General features: G+C 35.9%; 1 protein-coding gene across 2 annotated transcripts in view; it reads right to left on the reverse strand.

Annotated features, from left to right (window-relative positions):
• DOK6 (docking protein 6) overlaps positions 1–25,416 on the reverse strand; it is a 253,569-nt gene that overhangs the window by 20,766 nt on the left and 207,387 nt on the right. Inside the window, exons 7-8 of one of the 2 annotated variants that reach the window (XM_032121105.1) lie at positions 22,911–23,028; positions 1,691–2,548 (exon numbers count right to left, since the gene is read on the reverse strand). In XM_032121105.1, the coding sequence (XP_031976996.1) occupies positions 2,469–2,548; positions 22,911–23,028 (198 nt within the window). In that variant the 3' untranslated portion in view covers positions 1,691–2,468. Of the gene's footprint in view, positions 1–1,690; positions 2,549–22,910; positions 23,029–25,416 lie in introns of those variants that run through there. The other variant, XM_032121098.1, reaches the window with a different exon arrangement.

Raw genomic sequence — 25,416 nt, forward strand, 5'->3', positions numbered from 1 at the left:
GTTTTGCTGAGAAATAATTAGTCAAAATCCTTTTCTTGTTTAAACATTCTTGATGCGCTGAATTAGTTTTTTTCTCCCATCACCAAAACAACACTGAAGCAGAGCACAGCTTTTTGTGCACCCAGGCACCACTCCAAGCTCCATCACTGTTCAGATATCAGCTGCAGCCATGCAATTTCACCTCCTTCAGGGGATTGTTCCTGAATGCCACCGAAATGGCTTTGGGTTTTGAAAGCAAAGGCTGATTTGGGCCCGAATGCCTCAGTCCATCCCTGCTGAAGGCTCAGAGCCCCATCGTGCTGCAGCCACACCTGGTGACCGTGTGTGTGCTGGGGTCTGTTATTTGCAGTGTGACAGCTGAGTACCGGGCCAACAGCATAAAAAACCTCCTCAGCCTCATTCAGTAATTGGGGCTCTGGCTGCAGCTTCACAGAGCTGCAGCCAGTTTTCCTTACACTGTCCACTGCCCAGATAATTGGTGTGACATTTCATTTCTCCCTTTGCCGGGAGAAGACGCTCGGGCAGAAAGTTCTCTCTTCCAGCCCGTGCCTCCAGCCCTGAGTAAAAAGGGCAATTATGTTTCATGGTTCAGAGGCTGACACCTTTTCTAGGCTGGTCAAGAGCAACCTTCCCCTTCTCTATCACCCTGCTGACAATGAGACACGATGGAAAAAGAGACTGAACGTGTTTCCTGCAAATTCATGCTGTTAGGTAGTTACACGCAGAAAAAAACCTGCCAGTTGGCTAATTAGGGATGATGCCTGTGGTGCCTTTCCTTCCTGCCCATTCTGATGCCTAAGCAGAATTTCTTGCCAAACACGTGGCCTGTAGGTTTAACTATTTCAGATAAACCAGTGGATTAATACTGACCTTCTAGGCTAGAAATTGTGGCTCTATTTGCTGTTTCTCCCTTTGTCACTTTTGCTCTTTGTTATCCCTTGGGGAATGGAACAGCTTATGTCACTGCATTTCAGTTTCATATATTGGTTTATATCTTGAGTTTCTGAGAATTTTAATCTCTCTTTCACTTTAGGAGAATCTCTATCTTCAAATACAAATGTAAGAGACTACAGAAATTCTGAAAACAGATTTAAATATTGAACACAAAAAGATATTTTAACGTTATACATTAGATTTCAGTCACAAGAAGATTCGTTGGATGTGAAACTGCCATAGTACTCCTTTTTTTTTGGCATTCACTGGCTGCAACAGAAGAAAAAGACTATAACTTCAACAAGACAACAGATTCAACCCAGGTAAGAAACTTAAGAATATTGTTCCAATTGAGCATTTTTTACAGTCAAGACATCATAAGGGTGATGTGATACAATTAAATAAATATGTAGCACTTAAGGAGTATCAACTTTGTGGGAGCTGCTGCAGTATTGTAGTTCAACAGATCACTCGCAACTTCCCTCAAATAAAGAAAGAAGAAATTACAGCAAAGGCTTTACCTTGTAAGCTACTATAAAATGTAGAAAGACAAGCTACATTCACCAGAGGGCAACCCAGAACTTTCCACCATGGTAAATATTCTATTTTATAAATATTTATTTATATAAGCCAGCTATAGTCAGATTCTCTAAAGCTCATGAACAGAACAGCAACAAAGATGGCAGCTAAGCTATTTCCAAGTGAAACAAATTGAGAGCATCTCAGAATAAAAAGAAAGACCAATAGGAAATGCCTCTAAGGTTTAAAACAGCATAGCAGCATTTAGAGCCTTTATTTTCTTTATTGTTGCAGATATCTGTAAGAACAGATGGTTTCGAAAAGATGTGTTTCCATTTAGGCTTCTGCCGTACTGTATTTATGAGAATGCATAGTCACAAGACATATGCCACCTGGCTTTGAGCTGTGATTCACTCAGCAGAACTGCATTAGGTGAAAATCTTTTGCAACACTGAAGAAGTTGCTGGAATTTTGCAGGAAAAACAGTCCTGCAGTTTGAAGCACTCTACCCTGTTTCAGTAAGAATAACTATACCTGATATTGTGTTCAGAAGAAAAAGTAAGGAAGAAGGTAGAGTAAGTGGTTCTTGTAGATTGAGGAAGTAGTTTGTAACTTGGTTCTCATAGTCAAAGACCAAGGGAAAAAAAATCTCACAATCCATATCAGTAGCGAGAAGAAATAAGCTTGTAAACTCATGAGATCTAGTCCCGAAGTCTCATCTCTAACCACAGATCTAATGCACGATCCATAAAAGTTACTTCTTCCCTTCTGAAAAAATACATTTCACATACAAATGTAAGAGACTACACAAATTCTGAAAACAGACCTAAAATATTGACCACACAAAGATATTTTAACCTTATATATTAGGTCTCAGTCACAAGAAGATTTTTGAATGTGAAACTGCCATAATACTCCTTCCACTACATGTGGCTTGACATATGCTCAGTTGCTTATTGTTATTCTTTATATCTTATGGTTATCTTCTTTATATGCAGAAAAGCCCTAAGTGCATTTTAAAGCCATGCTGTGTTTTCTCCTTTCAGCCAGAGGTTTTGAGTGATGCTTTGTGGAATCTTTTCGTTCTGTTTGAGTCCTGGAAAAGAGTGGAAGGTGACAGAGAATTAATCAAAGACTTCTCTTTGCATTAATCCACTCAGGGGCTGATACGCAATTTCTAAGGGCTGAAGCACAGAAAGCTACATGAAGTAGCTGCAAGATTAGTTCTGGATGGATACAACCACACTACTGACAGAAATAAGCAAAGAGAGAGAGAAGTGACCAGTTATTTGAGTCTCAAAACAAGCTGCCAATAATGCTCCCTCCCCTCTCCTGCCCAACATTCCTCGCTGGGAATCTTGTGATCACAGCCAATTCATGGTTTTGGAAATACGTAATGTAGGAAAAGAAGGTTGTAAATTTCTGTACTCTAATGAAAGTTAAAATCTAATGACACATTTAGACAAGCACAGAGTTTCACCACTGTCTATCCCACATACTTAGTGCTGTGGCCTACAGCATCAAGGAAAGCTAACTGTTGGGGAAAGCAAAGGAAGCTGGAAAGGTTAAATACAATAAAAAACATCCATTACTTATCAAAAAGAGAAGACTCATCCTTCCTTCTAGTGAAACAGCTAGAAATAAAAATTTATTTATTCTGGTTGATTTCCTCAGTCTTGCAAAAGATTTCTGCCTAATATGACTGTGAAACTTGATGAAGCACAGCTCAAAAGGAGGAAGATGTACAGATGTTTCTGGTCATTGTTAAATGTACTTAACCACATTCAGAAATGAAGAATGTTTTCACTTAAGAAATACTTGAAAACGTAATTCTTTAGAAGCTTAGCTTGCAGGAAAAGTGTAAACACTGTTTTGAGATTCAGCAAAGAATACAGCCATTCTAAAACAAACAAACGAAAAAGGCCAAGCCCCGACTTGTTTCTATTTTAACACCAGATAAATGTACAGACAACCTACACGGAGTTTGATAGGTAAGTTATTGACAAGGTGATTTGCTTTGACTGATCAGCTGTATAGGCAAGTCTTGGCAGACTCTGGGCTTTGGATTCCTTTCTAGATACATCACACAAGTTATATGCTTTCAAGGAATTAGGTAATATCTTCCCAAGAGAGGTATACATATTATTAAACAGTTGTGTTCTCATATAGAAATTCTTTAATTTTTTTCCTCAGTATTCTCCCTATGAGCTGGGAAAAGCTCAAAGATACGTTAGGAAAGAACATAGAATAAATCTACTATTGAAGGGCATCTCTCTTTAAATGCAGGAAGACTTTTAAAAATAAACTGAACTGTATCTTCAAACTCTTTTCAAAATGTTCATTTATTTGCTCAGACTTCCAGCATATACAACAACTACTGATGTATCTCAGACTGATGTATTTTGTGGGAATCTTCAGAAATTGAGGAGAGCAGTTGCCTGTATTTCACACAACCCACTGAACGCAAGGAACACCTTTTATTGACTCAGATACTACATGATCAGACTACTAGTGTAGGTGCAGAAGTTTGTGTTTATAACAGCATCAGCTGCACTCAATAATACCTTTCCATCAGGAATAGGCTAAGGAGAACGGCACATCTGAGATAATTCTGGGAATTTCACTGGGGGGAAAAAGGACAGTCTGAAAAAATTTATACATCTGTGTGCTAAATCTATGCTGTTGCTGTACATTGGTTCAGCTGGCAGCTGCCCAGGGATCCAGTTTAATGAAGACTCCCTCGACACAGAAAAGTAACAAAACGGAACCTCTTACTCTTTCCCTGCCAGCTCTGCTGGTTCAGGGAAGAGACAGTGCACTGACAGTGCTACAGTTCAAGCTGCCATTTTCCTAACAGGTTAAATAGTGAGCATGCTCAAAGATTTGTGACCATACAGAAAGAATATTTGCTGTTACTCGTGGTAATTCCCAAGATGCTGGTCACTGCCTCGACGAAAAGACAAAGGGCTTGGGCTCCCTTTATTTCTGTGTTTCCCCATTCCAAATCACCACTTTTGGTGGCATTAAATTTACCAAACCTTACTCACACAAGCTGAAATTGCATGGGAGTATGGTTTCTTCCTGTAGGCTTGTTTTTAAAGACAGCAGATTCTGTGCTGCAACTTCTGCTTATGTCAAGGATACTTTCAGATCCTCCCATTGTATATTGTACTGAATAGCAAATTTTAATTCCCTGGCTCTGAAGCCACACCATGTTTAGTTAGATCCATTTAAAAATAAAAAGAAGCTCTAGAAAGTGTTCTGTTTTTTGTCACATGACATAGTATTCCAATTTAAAATGTGTTTATGTTTCTAGGACACATTTTCTCACCCAGGAATACACAGATTCATCCATCATGCATACTCCCAGAAAGATGTTAAAAAGTCTGAAAATGCCTTTAATAAGGAGGACATTTAAACCCACCATTTTCCAGTATTAATAATGAGAGATAATTTGGCCATATGACATCAGATATTGCATAAAAGTACAGACTGACAGCACAACAAGATTTTTTTTTTACTCTACCATTTAATAGGAAGAAGAGCAATTAGAATGAGTTGTGTAATGGAAAGTAATGAATGGTAGCATGGCTGTTTTCCCCCCTACATACTTGGCCTCAGAATAACTCTGAAGCAGGAGCACCGTATGGCTACATGTAAAAACAAAATGCTGCAGCAGAGACACTGTCTGCTAGCAAAGCCCCCATTCAGCAACTCATGTGAGAACTTCACAACAACTAAAAGAAAGACTATCATGCTAAGAAATTAAAATGATTGCTTTCATGCTCTGTTTTCCTGAATTTAAACCAAAACATACATTTGAATTTAGACTTACAAACTGTAGAAGAAAGACATTTTTAAAGTTCTGGAGGTTTCACTAGCAAATTAATGTCTCCACCCTGCTGTTATGCTAAAATTATGGAAAAGGAACCCAGCGCTGTAGGTTTAATATTGCTAAGGAAAGAGCAGTTCTCCCACTGTCAGGCCAACATGCAGAGCTATGATAAGCCTGCTCTAAGAAATGCTTACTTTCATGTAAAAATGCACAGTAAATAATTTCTTCAGGAAAAAGGAATTTGTCCTGCACTTTAGACCATCACAAAGTCAAAGAGAAAAAGGAAAGTATAAAGATGTACATTGGAAAGTTCCTCTAACACTAAAAATATGTACAGACATGAGACACAGCCCATCTCAACAGATACTCTTGTTTCAATTAGCTGAATGGTCTGGATGGAATTTTGTTAGACCAATAACACTAAAAACTCTGCTCCTCTGTCACAACATTTTAGCAAGAACAACCTAACTCCTCTTGTACAGTATCCTTGTGCTAAAGCATTCCTTTGAAGTTTCCTCTTTTCATTGGGAAGGGGCAGACAGAAAAATGATTTGAATGCAGTCATCAGCACAATTTTTTTCAGTATCCTGGACAGACCAATCCAATCAAGTTCATGAATTAGTGTGATTAATAATGATTAATATGGAATCAAAGTAGAAGTTGCAGAAGTTTTTGCACTGTAGTATTTCTATAGCTATGTAATAGATCTAATTTGTGGTTCGTAAACGTATTTGTGTACACTTACACACACAAAAATCTGATATTTCCCCCCTGGCTCAGCCAATCCCACTTTCCTTTAAAGATCTAGTGCCTAATGGCACTAAGATATGTCTGGAAGAGAATTTATGTCACTGACTTTAACTGTGTCTATGGACACACCTAAGTAGTCTTGTAACCATTGTCCTTTCTGACCACAGAATGGCATTTGGTCTACAAGCCAATTAGTTTTACCAAGTTAGCCTTTAGGAACTGTTTCATACATTGTTCTGATGGCTAAGATATTTGACATTATCTAGACTTTAGGACCCTGCCTTACTCATGAGCAGTTGGGAGCAAAGGAAACAGCGAACACTTACTTAATAAAGTCATCTTTAATGAAAAGCTTTAGTAGTGGACTGAGACCAGCTGAGCTGGTGAGGAGGAAAATAAAATCTCTGAGAAAAATATAACCCTCTTAAATATGAGAATGAATAGTCTACCTCATTGCTAGCAGAAGTAATGTGATAAACTATAGACTAAGAAGCTACACTGATCCTGCATTTTCAAATGCTCCTCTCATTGCACTTCTACAGCCCCTGGTAGAGGTTATTCCTTCTTATTCCCATCAAAAATCACAGAATTTCCACCCAAAGGAAGCATATTTCAGGTCTGACCTAATACTGGCCTTTTTCCATTCACAGAAAATCTGAAGTCTCCTGAGAGCAAGAAACATTTTCTTGCAGTGACACAGACTTCTTTGCAATTCAGTGGCAATAATGACAATAAACACAGCTCCTAGGGTCCTTTAATAGTAGTCCATTGCACCATACTGTGCATGGGACAGTGAAACTAGAATGCCTCTTAAAGGTGCTCAGCTAATTTCAGCTAAAATGCTCCTTTTTCTAGAAATAACTCATATCTACTGGTCTCATGGTGAGTAGAGAATGTCCCTGTCCTTTAAGTAAAATCTATGTGCTTTTGTTTCAAGCACTTGTTTCAGTCAACTCAGCAGTATAATAAGGCTGCGTGATAAAAACCACTGTTCTCATTATATGTACTCTCTATATTTTTGTCTGAAACCACAGAGATGTTGATGACAGGTTATGATTTTATGACATTTAGGAATATATCGTATCATCTCACTGTAAGCTTATATTTAGAATGACAGAAATACAAATAAAGTAAAATAATTAACTGTTTCTTGCATGGCTATTCAATGTGAACAACCAAAAATAGTACACTTAATATGAAGAAAAGGTTAAATGTTAAGACAAAATTTGCACATAAATGAGCATGATTATTCCCACATTCATTCACCCCTTCATCTGAGTCCTTCACTGCAGTACTTTTCTATTTCCTCTTTAAAAGGGTTGAATGTGCTGTGACAGTTCTAAGGTTTGTCTTTTTTAGTTTTATGCCACTGTCTTTACCTGAACTTTCCCATACACAGTGATAGCTTTTCCTAATCAATGGACAGAATCATAATTCTGGAATGTGTTATATTTATACTACCAGGAAATTACAGAAGAGATCAGTGGATCACGAGTCTCAGTTGATAGTGAGGACATACGTTGGAGGTCAGTAGGACTTTTTCTCCTTTCTGCTAGGAAATTTCAGGTGTAAAATAAAATAACAAAAGTATTTAAACCAAAGCTGATTAATGATCCAGATGTTCACTAAAATCTATGCATGTGATCTAACCCTTTAAGAATGATTACAGATAAGGTAATTTGTTCACAGACACAGTTAGTTGCTCTTGTCTGATAATAGTGCTTAATCTCCTTGGCCTGTTAAATGCAATTCTGAAAATAATAAAGTGGTTATTACCAGAAAATATACTAACAAAATATCAAGTGTCTGTACAGAGGGCCAAAATTGATTTTGATTGTTGTTTCTAGAAGAAAATGCAAGATAAAAAAAGTGAACTAAATCAAAGCAAAATTATAAGAGGCCACTCATAAATGTACTCTTATTTCAACAAACAAGAAAATGATGCAATATTATGTTAGTCTAGTCAAATATAGATGCAGAATTGAGTTAGTTTATGCATGCACTGGGAGAAAATAATATTATGAGCAGATATATATTACACAAAAGTTTTCCAAGTTCAAAAGCAGTTTTGAGTAAACTTTCTTATAATTTATGAAATTAATTTTACTGTAAAATGAATAAATGTAAATTTGAGTCAACCAATCGAATTATATTCATGAAAAACACTCTTTGCCTAAATTTTTTTTCACTAAAATAAAACATTTTAAGAAAGTAATATAATTTCCAACTGTCAATAGTGTGTTAAATTATTGGATTTTAGTGACTGTACTTCTCAAAGTATTTGAAAATGTGATCTGTGGCCATTGTCTCATAACATAAAAGCAATAAAATCAAGTCGCCCAAACAATTTGGAAGATTTATATTTAAAATTCTAATTTACTGGAATAAATCCCATAATAGTTTTTAACACCCAAAACCTTCTATCAAAATTGATCTATTTAATAGTGTCTTAAAAAAGCTAATTTCTTCTTTGGGCATGGTCTATATTATATACACACATTAAAAAAAACTACTTAGTATTTAGATAATGAATATAAAATGAACATCCCTGATGTTCTTCTTTTTCCTAAAATCTACACATATACTCCGGAATATGTTTTCTATTTTTGTCATTTTTGGTTTGTAGAGTTGTTAAATTAAATTTCCCATATTTCAGTACACAGATACCATGTTTCTAGAAGCATTGCACATACAGATAGATTAGACAGATAAAATGCCTCACCATTGTTCTCGCCAGAAGGCAGAACATACGTTTTTGTTCCTTCCATCCTGGAAGAGGCTGTATTATTGTCACTACAGTGCTTTTATTAACATTCCAGGGCAGAGAACCAGATGCCTTTTTTTTTTTTTTTTTTTTTTTTTTTTGTTTGAGCCACTATAAAATAGAACCTCATCTTCTTCCCTCTTTATTTTCCATAGGATTACAAGAGTCTGTGATGCACTTCCTCCTCTTGGTCAAATAAATAAGAGACTATATAGCCCTGCTACAGTTTGATCACAAAGTAAAGTTGCTCACTGTTAGTATCTATAAGATAAGCTGTAGGTACAGTGTACTGTTTTTAAGCAATTAGTGATCAGAAGAAGGAAGAGTTAAATGCATTTCCTCTTTCCCCTAAAATGCTCAAGCTCAAGACCAAAGTGAAACTCTACAGCCATGAAAATACAGCAGTTATTTAAAACAAGCTTAAATCCTGGCACACAGCATCTTTAGTGGGAGGGACACACTATAATACTGATTATTCACTTTTTGGAAAGTGATCTTTCCTGATAAGAATCTCAGATAGGATCCTTTCTCTCCCACCCTTCCACCCTAAGGTATCTGTTATTTTCTGTCTACTTCTGGCTTCTTGAAAGGAAACAGATTTTCAAGTAAAGCGATGAACCTAAGATTTCTCATTAATAAAAGATGTGTTAGTAATAAAAATGAAACAGAAAAACAATTAATATTAAACATTTCTTGAGGAATCATAATAAAAAATTAAATAATAATTATTTGCTTGACTTCAGAATCAGACATCAGCAATATTTAATGAATAACCCTTTATCTCAGTCACGTACTTAAAAATACAATGGTGCTTTTGTATAATATTTTTCCAAATCATCCTGTTTCTCAGTGAGGAAAAAAAAATAGTTTCAGAGATAAAAATGCTATTCCAAAGAATTTCCACGGGACCATATATACCACTCTCTTCCATAATAGAAGAAACTGTTTTATGTCTGCGCCAGTTCAGTGATCCTGCTTCACAACATAAGCTTTGAGAACTGAGAAAAAAAGATTATCACAGAAAACCCTAATTAAAAAAAAAAAAAATTCCCACAAAATTTTTAAAATATTCAGATTTTCATTAACACAGTCTGTAAAAAACACCCCATAGATATGGGTATCTGGCACTACTCACATTGTTTTATGAAGCCTTTGCTGAGACATATGGTCTCGAGACGTACTGAGAGCGTTTTTGCAATATTTAAAGTACTCCTGTACCAACACTATTCTCATAGCTGGTGCGAATTCAGGGCACTTATCTGCTTTCCCAGGAGTCACACCTTCAGCTTGCATGAACTGCTATAATCATATCAGTATCAGTGCTGACTTCTATTTAAGGACTTAAAGCTTCCAGAGCCCCAAGGAAACATACCCCCTGCAATATTGAGGAAGCAGTAATCTGCATCTGGAAAGTAGACTGACTGATTTAGGCCAATTTAAATGTTAGATGGTTCAGAGCCAGGATCCAATTACATTTTTATTCCAAAACTTGTGTGTCAGCTCTTGCATCCCTGCTGGAGATCTAGTTGTTGAACACTGACCTGTGCCCCACAGCTGCCACAGCAAGGAGAAAAATTCAAAATGGAGATTTGGGTCATGGTGCCACTGAGGCACAGATGCATCATTTGATGACACAGACTGAATCTAGATCAGGCCTCAGAATATGAGCTCGTTTACAGTGAGCAGGTGAGAACACACAGCAGGGTGTTCGTGCTAGCCTTGAACTTGGCATTATGCCAGTGACTGGAGACCAGACAATGCCTGATTTGTTATAATGTCCAAAGGATATCTAACTTGACAAAAAGTTTGCCTTCACAAAGCTACCTATCAAAATATTTTGAACAAATGTGAACTATTTTAATGAGTATGTCCCAGCTCAGCATTTTGAATCACAGAGACATGGCATTTTGAAGCATTGGCACTTTCAAACTGGACTTACTGTTTTGTCAAATCACAATTGTCCTATTCCATGCATCAAGATGATCGTAAGGAAACAAGGCAACATTTTAATCAGGACTGCTGCTACTTATAATAAATTATATCTCTAAGTTATGCATCAAAATCCAGGCAGGGATTCTTCTCCTACTACAAATGAGCAAGCAAAAAAACCCCAGACACAAAGATCTTTCGCTGAGTTAGAATTTGAAGATATGAAGGCTTTCAACTTAACAACACATTAACACCACTGAATGGGGACTGCTAGGCAGACTTTCTTCTTGCCCTTCACTTAACTTTTCAGTCTACTGAGGGTCTTAGTGAACATGAAAGACCTGAATTGCTTATCACCTTATGGAAAACTTGTCAAAGGCATCTATATTTTGGTATAATGGTGAAATAGTGTGGTAACCATAATCCTTCCATTGTGACCTTCCAGCTCAGAAACTGTCACTTTATGTCTTTGTGCCCAAAGTGCCTGTCCCTGGGAAAGAAGCTTCTAGTTATTGTGTGGCAACAAATGTGTCTCTTGCACTTTCCACAGACACTAGATTTAGTGCACAGCAAACACCAGCGATATTGTTTTGCACATAGCCATAATACCAACATTAAAAAAAACAAGTCATAGTTTGGGATAAAAAACAAAACATCTGCTAAGAAAAGGAAACGTTAGAGTGACAAGAACAAGCTTCAAATGAAAAGCACTTTTAGCACATTAAAATGGTAACTACGAACCATTGCATTTATGATGACAGATCTAAGAAGTACAGAACAATAACTGTGGTGAAATAAACACTTTTGATATGTTATGTAGGGTAGAAATAAAAATATATATCTCTTCAGCAAAAACACTTGAAGGGTTCTTTGGCAAAGCTATGCTGACCTAGAACAGATTGGGATCTGGCACTCATTTTGTTCTGACACATGATCAGGAATACTGGACCTAATTGTCACCAACTATTTGTGCATCAGAGACATCCGAATAATAGGGAATAATAATCTTGTATGATCTATGAGAAATGAAAACAATGTCACATAGACAAGAACTGAGAAAAGATTTTAACAGAAATATAGTGTTCATTGGGCAACTCAAAAAAGACAAATGTGTCACACAGTATAAGGTGATTTACAAGATGTTCTACATGGTCATATGCTTTACAAAAATAAACATACATGATAATTGATAGGTAACATAGCTTTCTGTTTAAGTCCAATTTTGACTGAATAATATTTTTGATCTAACAAACACTTTTGTGAGGAAAAAAATGCTGGATGTGAGTTATCTAAATTTGCAGGTATTTAGAACTGAATATATAATTTAGAAGACATGTAATGTACATATGCAGGGTCTAGCACATCTTGAGGTATTTTAGCTATACAGGTTAGAAGAGATTCCACATTGAAATAACATCTGTGTTACAATAATTTATCCAAAAGTAATGTGTAATAATATACGAAACTCAAATATTATCTATGATTATACATTTAATTTTGATCTACTTAATATTTTTTAAAGCTTTTCAAGGTTTAAAAAATCCTGTTAATATTTTTGGATGAGATTTTTGTGTAAGATGTTTGGGGATATATATAATGACTGGTACACTTATATCCATGAGCTTTGTATTCAGTTTCTGTTAGTAAAACTCCAGACAACCCCCTCATCCCTGACTGTAACTGTCTGGAAAAATAAAAAGTCCTCTAAGTACATATGTGTCAGCAAAATGCATATAAGTATCTCCACTTCAGACAAAATGCTATGAACTAATTCTGAATATTTCTCTACCAGAAAAAAGTCTCTGGAAAAATAACTCTGGGTTAATGTCTTCAGTGGCCACTTAAAGAAACAACAAATTTCAAAGAGTAGGTACATAAACTGTAGCATCTTGGTAGAAGACCAGTGCTTGGTTGTCAGATGAGAGATGTCACAATAATTGTCAGATTTCAATGATTCCTTCCCAGGTAGGTGAAAACTGCAAGGGCTGTGCAAACAGTCACACGGTGAGTCATGCTGCCTCAAAGAGCAAGGTAATTTACTCCTCTGAGGTCAGCAAAAACAGGGTTCAAAGCTGATTCTATCTATCACTTCAGGATGAAAAATAGCTTTAAGCAGCAACTTACAGGGTTTGGCGTTAGAGCTCCTACTGACTAGGGGCTGTTTTCAGGGAGATAAGGGCATCATGACTCCCCTACTGTTGAGGCTGAATAGTGCTTTACTGACAGTCTAAAGGTATAGACCCATTCTCTAGTTGTTACCCTATACTGCAGTGCTATATGTTGGGACAGTTTCATGCTGTGTGATGGTACTGAGAAGGCTTTATTAAACCATTTAACCATTTCCACAGCTGCAGTGATATTCTCAATTTTTTTTTTGTCTAACCTCACTGGTGACAAAAAATAAGAAAAAGAAATGTTTTTCATAAAGATAATTTTTAAGGCCACAGCAAATGTGTAGATATTTTATCACATAAAATGCATCGAGATACATATCTATTAGGATAAATATTAACTTCTGTCATAAAGGCTCTACATAATTATGGGCTACTGAAGAAATGCTCAGAAGTGGGGGTTCTGTATATGCTACAGTGCTTGTGGACATGAGTTATAGAGAAAAGTTTTCATCTTGTAAGGTCGGCAGAATTTGGTTGGTTTTTTCATGCACGAGGACGACTTGCAACAGCTGAGGACCAGTGCCTTAACAACAAATTAACTTCTCTTTCTTGTCTAGTTAGGAAGGTTGTCTTTTAGATCTCACATGGTTTTGAATATTTAAATAAACAAAATGAGTAAGCATCTTATATTCGTAGCAATGATACTATTCAAATTTTCTGTACATTTTCCCATTTAATAGCAGGTATGCACGAGCATGTCATTTACGTCCCTGGCAATATTTCTATTTACTGCAACATAAGCAAAAAAAAAAAAAATCACACTACGAAGATAGAAGCTTAAATTGTCCCCCTCTATGGTGTTTCCTTGCATGATAAACACCACTGAAAAATACATGACTGGTTCCTTCAGTTCTATAAAGATCTGAAGTACAACTAAGATAATATGTTAAGAAGCATTCTGAGCTGTTCTCGACATTTCTGCAGTTGTAAGACACCTTGGTGCTGGTCCAATCCATGAACATAAGATGGAGAAGTTTTCTGCTTTGAAATGCTGGCCAGGAAATCAGGTACAAAATGATAAAGAAGCTCAAGAAAAATCCCTTTTCCTCATTCTTACACTAGATGAAGAGAAGGTCTATGGCCTAGAAGTTAAGAGACTTTTGCAGCCACAGGCATTAGGAAGAGATCTCACTGGTACCCTGGAGAGTCAAAATGCCTAGTGCATGAAAGCCAGTATATCTTAGGAGTGAAGAATCACACACTGGTACAGATAATGTCTGGCATTTGCTGCCCATGACCCTGTTCCCAGCCCTTCCCCCTATTTATTTGTTAAAACTGGGTTGTGTTAGTTGATACATGGTGACAGGAGAAAAACAAGACTCTCCAGAAACAGATTGACATTTAAACCAAAACACACATGCTTGATCAGAGGCAAGTGTTTCTATAAGAGGCATGAAAAGGATGAAAACCTGCTGAGCTACGTCTCAGAATTAAATACCTGCTCTGATGAATGGAGAATAATGAGACAGTTGACAAGACTGAATGAAACACATTTCCATTTCCTAACCCAGAACAGGTTATCTTTTCCATCACAAGATATCTGTGATATCAATTGGAGATAGGACTTTCACCTCACAAACAGAAGCCCTGCAAACCTGCTGATATGTACTGGAATGGTATAACGATAATAGATAAAAATAAATGGCCACAATCTGTCAACAACCAATCATTTAAATTGATGATGCATTTATAACAATTGCCATGAGAATAGGATGTTAAAATTAAAAGGTTCAACACACGTAAACTGACTCTGAAACAAATTTCCAGCAACAGCAATACTTGTGAATATTCCCAAAACCTGGGATGTCCACATACTAAAAGAGGACATAGAAAGCACATTTGGGTACCTGCATTTCTGGTTTGATGCCATCAGTCCCTGATCAAGAAAGTAGGAAATCTGACAACCTCCCATGAGAAACCACAACATAGCATGCAGAAATCGAATGAGAAAACCAAAACTCATTCCTATTTTAGCAAAAAGGTAGGCAAGCATATGGAGACACAGGTGCTACTCTGGCATGTGTGTATCACTATTTAGGAAAAAAAGATTTTGTTATCTATTTTTACAGATGTGTGGAAAAGTGGCAAAATGAGGTAAAACTGAAAACTTGCTTCACGCAGTTTTCACTAACTTCTATGGAGAAGATCCATACCCAGTAATGACAACTTTACAGAATTTCAGTACAGAAAAGAGTAAGTCTGTTAGTGTTTAAATGCTTAATTAGTGAAATGCAAAAACAATGAGCACTGTTGCAAGCCCGGAGAAGAATATTTTTCTTGGAAGCTGAAACCAAACAGCTGATAGAAATCTTATTTTAATTACATTTAATTCAGGAAAGATAAAAAGTTGTATAGCTATAACTAACTAGCCACGTGTCTTCTTCAGGTTGAAAACACAGCTTTGCACAATTCTCAGCTAAATATTCAAGTGATGAAGTAGATGCTTTACCCTGAGTGCATGATAATAGTGACTATAAGCAAGTGGCACCAATTCAGCTCTTATCAAGCAGCTTTGGAACATCCTGCAGTGGCTGTATTGGCCTCAGCAGAGTTTGCAGAGAAAAAAAGAAACTTAATACCTACAGTGGCAGTCCCCACCAACGACTGCCTATCCCTGGAGACAGAGATGGGTTGGACAAGACTCTGTTTTCTATCCTGGGTGAGGATGAAAGTACAAGGATGGTAAGTGACAGACAGAGGAGGTGTCCTTAGTCTCTTAATCAACACACCCCGGGCAGAACAGCCTCTCAGGCATAGGGCAACAAGCTGAGCCTCATCACCAGAGGCTGCTGGTTCCCTTCACTGCCTTGTGCCGGGCTGAGGGGTGGTATTACTGCACACAGGAGGAGATAGGACACTGCTGGGAGCACAACCACTCGTGCCATGTTACATCACGTGCACTACTACTAGCTCAGAGAAAACAACCATGGCACTGTCCCTCTGCATGTAAACTTGACCTACCAACAATAACATACATAATTGAGTCATTAAAGAGAGTAGAAGGAATCTTACAATTTTATCCTCACTCTGTTTTGATATTTATCATGTAAATTCCAGAGCATGCAACTCTGGTTTCTACCAAGTCCTTTCTCTCTTATCTCTCTCCAAATCTGGTATTGTGTTTTTTTTTTCTTCCATGAAGCTTTATAACAGAATATTTCATTTGTTCTTAAACTCAGGGAAATGAACCTTTCATTAAAATCATTCCCCAAAAGGAATCTTCAAAGAATGTTGAAGGATAAACAAGTATCCAGCAGCTAAACAGCCAACTTGCTTCTAGTATTCAAACACAAAACTGCAAGGAGCTGCAGACTTCGGTTTTTGAAAAGATGAACTTTTGCTTTGGTGAAATCTTGCTAACTCTGCATTGGGAGGACATTTCCTTTGTTATTCATAGTTCTTACTTCTGTGAAATTTATCTTAGTTTCTTACAACGTATCATTTTGATCAAATAAAAAGTTGGCAGGACATAAAAATTCACCAAGATGAAAAGGCTTTTTTTAACAAATAGAGAATGAAAGACATTCTAAGATTTTTGAACATTTTTTGTCTCTACTGAATAATACTATGATTTTTTAATCAGTTCTGCACAGCTGAAATGCACTATGGAGTTATAAGGAACATATTCTTATGGCTTGATTAAACTGAACATACTGAGATGGGCGTTCATTGTGCTTAAATTGGCCTTACCATGAAAATAAATAGGTCTGTACTAGCAACAGACCATATGACATGTGCCACAAACCTTGTCACCCCAATTTTGTTGTTAGTAAAATGAGATACATATAAAAGAAAACCTTAAGGAAACTTAATGTATTTGAAATCTTATGATGCTCCTTCTATAAAAATATATATTTTAAACTGCATAATAACCAAACATTAGTCAATTAGGTCAACGTTACGTCGATTTGAACCAGCCCTTAAGTATAAATTTATATGATCCTATTTTATGTCATAAAGTTTAGAGCGTGAAGGGAGCATCTTTTTTCCACTGAAAGTAGAACACAATCAATTGCACTTGACATCCTTGGGCTTGGATTCTTTCCTCGTTGCAGCTGGCAAAGCTGGTATTATTAACATTCCCCCATTCTTCCTGTTACACAGCCTATTTTCAAGATTACATCTTTTCTGGTTTATAAAATATTTTATGAACATGTTCTATTGACATGTTAATTTCAATATTTTTTTTTTTTGCTTTATGTAAAAATATTTAATGAAAGAAAATGAAGTATAAACTGTTCCTGCAAAGAAACACTAAAGAAAACACATCTTTTTGCCAAGATATTTTTTTCACAAGTGTGCAGGCTTCCCCTCACCCCAAGTTGTCTTAAAGGGAGTTTAGTCATCCATGATTTTGCGTAATAATTTGAGTGATTTGTCAGCATAAAAGTATTTCAATTTGTTTGAAATTACAAAAATGAAATGACAATTATTTTGATTTTAACCGTGATAACATACTTAACACAAAATCAGATGGTCATAGCTAAAGCAGTCCTGATTTATTGGTGAAACAATTTAACAGAAAAAAGCAGTTTTAACAAAATTGATCTTTGACAAGTATTTCAATTTTCCCTTCGCAAACCTTTCTTCTTCAGACAACCCAGTACCAGCTGAAAGCATCCACGGAGCTGATTATGCCTATTCTCCCAGTACACACAATTCTTTCATTGCACTGCAGCTCTCATGACACACTGCAGGTCCTTGAATTTTACAATACAGCAGAGAGATCAAATGACTGTAGCACAACTGTAGTGAGTCTTAGGCAAAGTCAGAGTAGAGATTCCTGGTGTCACTTACGTTAAGCTGGGGGCAAAGCTTGATTTGCTTCTCACGGTAATAGCAAGTGAGAAGCTATTGTCATCACATATTTATGAAGTCATTAAGCTAAGACATAAGAAGAGATTTATAGCTAAGAATCTGTGTAGTTTGCACTGAAGAACTTACATTTGTTGGGTTTTGGAGGGGAGAGGAGGCAATCAGCCAATATTTAATTGCTCTCCTTACACTGTTTTGGCTTTCAGTTTTAAGCTGAGAGTACAGTGACTTCAGTGCTTTCTGGTCTGGCACAGAACAACCCCATTGACAAGTGATCTCACTGAAGGACCATCTCCTGAGAGAAAGGGCACCAAAGTATTGGGCTTAAATGAAATCAGGAGGTCTGAATTTGACAACGAAATATGCTTTACTAATCGTTTCTGGCTTCCCATCTTCCCCTATTTTTCATGGCTCATAATTGCAACAACCTCTTAACTCAGCAATCATTTATCAGAATGAATGGGAATATGTCAAGATACTCTTTAGAGCTTGTCAGTAATGCTCTTGGTTAGAGGCAGCAATCACTGCTGAACAAAATGAAGTTCTTTACTGGTTTCTGAGCAAGACACATCCCACTTCCAATATGCCATTTTAAAACCAGTCTAGTGGTGCACTACTTAGCACAGAAATTCAAAGCTCGAAAGGAAAGGATCAAATCTACTGCATAAGACTTGAGAAGCCACATAATACCGTTATTTTAAATAATGTAGCTCTTATGCAGTTCCTACTCAGTAAGTATCTTGTTTCAGGTGTCCTTTATTCATATCTCAAATTTTATAGGCTTCATTTACTAATGTGAAGGTCCTGATGAGATTCAGCAAAGGAAATAGGAATGTGGAAGGCTATAAAGCATTTCAGCTTTAGCCTCTGGTAGACAGTGAAAAATAACTGAGCCATCAGGTTTATATAACAGATATATTCTAACATTTTATGTTATTCACATTGTTCAGGCACCAAGATTAGATGGGGAAATGGATTCTGTACTCTATTGCTGGGCATATGAACAAACAATGGAAATGCCAAAATGAAAAATGCTCTCCCATTCATTTTACATACTTTAATTTGCAGAAAACTGCAGAAGCCTACATCAGAATTTCCTGCAGGATTAGCTTAAGGAGGGTTGATTAGGATGATTCAAACTCCTCTAAATATTTAGCAACTTGAATATTCTCTGCTTATTTTTGGTGACATATCAGAGTTTCTACTTTGAAAAGGCTGGAAAACTATGTAGGTGGGTGAAATCTTTTGTATGTGACTTTGTCTTTCTTTTATGCACAACACCTTTTAGCTGACCAGATTAACGCTACATGTTATCCTGCTTAAAATTTATTGTGAAATACAAAAGGTTATTGTAGATCAACAGCAAAATTCCTACAGACTTCATCGGGGCCATTTTTTATTTCTGTCTAGTTATGGTTCTGGCATGTGCTTACAAGTTGAAGCCCTATCTCCTCAAAGGCGATAGTTTTATTTCTCAAAATTCCTCACTAAATTTAGAAATATGACTCTTAGTGGGCTTCTTAGTATTTTTCTGTGTAATTTAATCACTTTGGCATGGATTTAGGACAAATTGTGGTAACAATTTGCGATAGAGCAAATAAAATTTGTTATAAGCAAATTGTAATAAGCCATACTATGGAAAAAATTCTTTTAGTGTTCTCTTTTTGCAAGAAACATGTAAGATGTTACTGGTGTAATTCTTATACAAATATATGCTCCTTCATAAGAGTACTCTCATGGAATGGGTAGGTGTTCATTATTTTGAGTATGGACAGCAAAACCAAAGTCCAAAGAACTAGGACAAACCAGATCAAACACTACAGGAGTGACTGAAAGCATTTCTTAATTTTGAATTTCTTGGAGAAAGGCCAGGCTGTAATTAGATTTTCTGAACATAATTTCCTCAGGGATTTCAATAACTGCAATGCAAAAAAAGCTAATGAATGTTTCAATACCAAAATTTTATTGGGCCTTATTTATATAATAATATATAACCTGACTATGTTTAACATTTGTATCATCCAAACTCTGAAGGGCAAGAACTAGAGTTCTTCAGATAGCTGAAAATTCAGTCTGCAATCTTTTTTTTTCATGTTAAGCAAATTTAAAGCCCTAAATGCAAAATGAAAAAAAAACCAAACAAAACAACAAAACCAAAAAAGACTAATTCTCTTTAATATCTTTTGATGTATAAAAACACGTGTGATTTTTTTGTCAATTTTTAATATCTTGTGTAACGGTGGTAAATTTTATGGTTGGTATAAACAATAAACACTGAAATATAAGGAAACATACCAGGTAGTTTTTTACGTGCTTATATGGCTCTTATATTTTTTTCCTTCTTAACCATGATTTCAGTTAATAGGGTTAGTCTTGGCTTCTCATTTTTATAATTTTGTGGATCTTGATGTATAGGGAAGCATAACATATCAACGAATGCTTATCTCCTGTTGGGTTCAAATTTTTTTTAGACCTATTATTTATGAAAATGCAGAATTCATCCATGTCATACTCATGTATGCACAAAAATGGTGTAGAGCTCTTTTTCTCATTTTCCTCTGTTAGTTAAATTACTTTTTGATAAAAAATATTTAAGGACACTATTTAATTTGTGAACTGTAATTAAAGGCAATAGTTGGATTATCAATAGAAACTAACCCATGTCATTTTAAGATATTTTGTGCAACCTGTGTTCCTTTAGCTCTATTATTCTGTGTATTAATCTCTACAGGTCTTTACATGTAAGTATTTTCATGGGCTAATGGAGCGTGATAGACCCAACACCCATTCATTGAAGTTCCTTTTTTCATCTGAAATGTAGTTTTTAAAAACCAAAAATCACAAAACCCCCTACCTTCTTACTCCATAGCATATTCATTATCAGATCAACACAAACTACTAATTAAGTTAAATTTGACTGCTAAATAACTCCCAAAGAGCCAATTTATCTAAGGTAGTATGAGCACATATTCATTTCTCCTTATACATCACCAGATGTTATTAATTAAATTCTAGTCACTTCAGACTGCAAGTTTGAAATAATTGCCACTGTAGAAACACTTGTACTTAGCAGTGAGCTTGGCTACAACTTTACTGGTATTGATTGTCACCTGGATACAGGTAGACACCACTCCAGTTATTTCACTTTAGAGTTTATAAGATATTTAGAAGTATGTGGGGAATTTTCAAATTTGTTTCTTGAATGTACAAAGCTTTGTCATAAATACCCATGAAGTGCCGTTTGATGGATTGTCCTCTAAAGAAAACATCTCCTCTCTGAAGGTGTAATACAACTTTTGAAGCTCAGAGGAGATTATGGCAGCAGAAAGTGACTCTTCCCTCTGCAGCAGCTCCTCTCAGCTGGCTGCTCTACTAAGGTGAGGGTTGAAGTGATGCTTGCAATCTGCTTCCTTGCTACCCACCTTCCACCCACATCCACGAAGCTTCTGTGGGCTGATGCTTTGACAACCCTGCACTGCAAAGACTATCGGTATGACAAGGTATTAGGAGGAAAAGGTGTACTTTGCACTCACCTCACTTTCTGTACAAATTCATTGCTTTTAATTAGTAATTGCAGCAGAATGTTCAAAGAGATTTTCATTACAGATAATGAATGTTATTCTCACATGGAAAAATTTGCAACCAGAGTCTTCTGGATGCATTTCCTAGCCCACTGGTAAGATTGAATTAGTCTCTCCTGAAATCAACTACACTTTCTCAAGCTTCAGTCATCATAGTACATGTAGGAGAAATGAAAATCTTAGGTTTTGAACTATTTATTAGTCCCCTGTTTCAGTGGAAATGTGAATAAAATCTGCATACTTCCAGAAAGTAAAATTCTTGCATTTTTAAGAATACACTTCCAATATGTTGAATCTTGCACAACTAGATGGTATAGATACTTTAAGTATTACTTGATATATTAAGTTTTGCTTTCCTTTATTTTGAAGGCCATTTATAAGGAAAAGATTGTAGAGCATGAATATAACACATTTACTATCTCACCGATCAAGAAAAGACACGTCAAGAACACAAGAAAAAGAAATCTAACATCTCTACAAATAAATTTTTTTTGCATTCGTTTTGTGCCCATGAAAAAATATCAGTGATATGATGAATATTTGTAAGGTGATGTACAAGTACAATTTTTTTTCACAAATAGCTTCTGGATGATTATTTTCTTTTTTCCATTACCAGTATTTAAATGTAAGATTATAACCATGATTAAAAATTAACTTTGCTGTATGGAGAATGATGGGAAACAAATGCTGTACCCTTTAATGACTCGCACACTGATTTTTTAATTTATGTTACAATTTACAAAACAAAACATTTCGTGTCCTTCATCTTTCATAAGCATTTCACTTATTTTCATGAAAACATGTACTGTTTCCTTGCATTGGGTACTCTTGATTCTGAGCAGTTTCTAACCTCCTATCAAATGTAAATAGTTTATGCTAACGGATTATTAAGAGAGAAGTAAAACAAAATCCTTAAGGCCTTTAGAAATAATACAAAGGGGTATGTTTATGAAAGGCTATTTTTAAAAGGTCTACATTTTAAACGTAAAAATAATTTCAGTTTCCTAAAAGATACAAATAAATTTCAGCTTAAGAGCAGTGAATCATAACTTGATGATCATCATCATGAAGTTATGCTAATTATAGCATTTAAAGGCTTAAGCAAATCTAAACATATGAAAGAAAACCATAGACAGAAGAAGATGATTTGTTGAGGGCCTGAAAGTTGAGTCAACAGTTCATACATATGATTTGCCAAGCAAATTTACCAAGAATAGCTCTTCTTCCTAGAATTACTTTGTTTTAATCTTGCAACTCATATAGTCACTTTATGTAGATTTAATTAGGCACCCTGAGGTTGCCCAAATACTTGCCCCATCTTATTGGCAGAAAATACTAAAACAACCTGACATTCATTAGCTACTGAGAAGCTACATTGAGCCAAATTGTCTATCCAGCTTTATGTGGTGATTCTGGAAATAATTTTCACCATTAGTTTACAAAATGACTAAAAGAAACCTGTTTTATGTAAATTTGGGAATCCTGCTGAGGTTCCTGACAATTGATAAAATGAAATGGAGAGAAAATAACCAGTACAAATAAAAAGCAATTTGCATGAATTCTGGTGAAATGGAAAGAAGCTAATGGATATGGCATTATAAGCAACTTGCCTTGTAAACTGTAGATCTCTCCAACGCTGTTCTGCCGGGTGATGTGATGCCAATATGCACTACGAGGAAGTGAGATCGACTTGGATAAAGTCATTGGTTCAGACAGACTGGTCTGGAGCTAAAAGCCAAAGCAAACATAAATGGAAGGTCACACATAAGCATACTTGACAGATAATCTCAAAACTCTAAATTGAACCTATGTTGTCATGAAGATACCATTTTCTGAATTACCACAGGTTTTATGCTATCATTTAAACTGTGTTACAAGCATCAGCACTGTGAATGCTCAGGAAAAAGCTGCAAAAGTGTATCTGGGTATATAGGTTCATTAGCAGAGGTTAATATTAGGACATCAGAATATGTCCCTATTTATCTACAGATATTCTTCTTGCTGCCAGGGTTTTGTTATTTTCTTCTTTAACTTTATGATAATGATAGATTAGCATATGCCTAAATTCTTAAACCCCTCTGCAATCACATTTCCTTTTGGTCATTTAGCCTGCAAATTGGATTGAATACCTAGAAACACGCTAAGAGAGAATCTGAGACAACCAGCAGAGAATTAGCAATGGAGAGTCATTAATCTCCTTATCCTCCTTTGAAGTGGAGGCATCTCATCACCAGCAGCAGGCTTCAACTTCAAGAGAAGATTTTCCTGGTCTGGGGGACTTCATGTGTCTGAAATTGTGAATTGCATGGTGAGTGTCCCTGTGTACAAGAGCTACAGCACAGAAACCTGACAGGAGGAATGTGAACTTTATTAAAGAGATCTCAGTCTCCAACAAACTATTGATGTGAGTGAAAGACAAGACAACGCTACAGAGAAAAAAAAAGAAAGATGAAGGATTGTGCATTCTGGCAACCTCTTTGGATATTCCTGTTATGCTTTCTGTGTCTAGAAGAGAATGGACCTGCATATTTTTTTGTATCTCTGGCTTTACAGAATATAAAATGTGATCAATAATTTTTGGGATCTAACAAATCACCATAACATTGTGAGCATAATTTTTTCAGAGGTTGTCTGAAAGGATCAATACCAAAGGATCAATTATGCCTGAAGATTTATAATGAAAAACCTCTCAGTTTAAGGGACGGCACCAGGACGGTACTCTGAGAGGGTGTGCCTAGAAACTGACTTTCAGAGAGTTCAGCTACAGAGCAGAAGGTATTCAAGGTCTGTATCATTTACTGCAGGTTTAGCCATTAATTCCTAAGGATTCCTTGTTCAGAATCATAATGCCAAATTAAAAAAAACCCTTTTTAAAAGCTAATATTATTCTGTCATTTAAACCTCTCCCCACCCCCCCCCCAAAAAAAAAAAAAAAAATTAGAGACAGTATCCACCCAAAGCTCAAAGATCTAAAATTATTTAAATTTTGGGTATTAACACAAACTGATGCATGGAATATATTTTGCTTCAGAACAATATGCTGTAATTACTTCTGCTGTTGTTTTCTGTTTTCTTGAGAACTGTCATCAAAATAACTCCCTGTCTACAGCTAATGTCTTTTCTGCTCATTCATAGCCAAGTATTACATTCCATTTGTCAGTGGTACAGCTTGTAGAAGCATTTAGTCCATTAAAAAAGAAGTTTGAAAGCACTATCAGAAGAATTACATTTTTAGGGGGACTTGGGGATTTAAAGTTTATTCATACACAGAATTTCCTTTATTGTAGAGATAAGGACAGTGACAAGCCCTCTAAATTATTTTACCATTTTTGTATAGCAAGGGTAACAAGGGTAACTTGTTGAGGAAGAAAATTACATAAAATCATCTAACTTCAGTATACCGACAATTTATTCATAATTTATTCACCCAAAAGGTAAATTAAAGGCAAAACATTTTCTTAGTATGCATTCTGAAAAAAATAATTCCAGTAAATAGAACTAATTTGAGTACAGTTTATTATCTCAATGCTAAATCCATGGGCTGAATGGAAGTGGTTAAACATATAATTATTCCTGACCTGAGGTGATTAGTTCCTGCCTGATCTGACCAATACTGATGCAGAAGAACTTTATGTGCACACATTAGAGATTTAGGAGAACAAAAAAAAAAAATCTGTTCTCATTATAAAATAAGCTAAGAACTGCTCTAGTGCTGAAGACTGCACTACAAGCATTCACAATACTTTGTTTCCTCAGATTCCCTAATTAAAGAACAACTTCTGATATCACCTTTTGGGTAAGAATTATCACCATATGCTAAGTGCAATAGGACCAGATGAACCACATTTCTTTGGGGACTCCATAGAGAAAAAAAATGCATTTTCTAGTTTGTTATAATATCATCCTCAGAAAAAAATACTTTAAAATAAAATATCAATTTTGTTTTTAATTTGAGACTTTAAAATAGAAATGTAAACCTATGGATTTGAACACCTTATTACCTTGTATATCATATAAAGGATGATAACATTAATTTGTCCATGAAGTTATTCTTACTGAATAGACTACTATCAGCTATAATTTTTCTTTTAATCTTTTTTTATCCATATAAAAATC

Source organism: Corvus moneduloides, chromosome 1 (assembly GCF_009650955.1).
Source record: "Corvus moneduloides isolate bCorMon1 chromosome 1, bCorMon1.pri, whole genome shotgun sequence".
Classification (NCBI taxonomy): domain Eukaryota; kingdom Metazoa; phylum Chordata; class Aves; order Passeriformes; family Corvidae; genus Corvus; species Corvus moneduloides.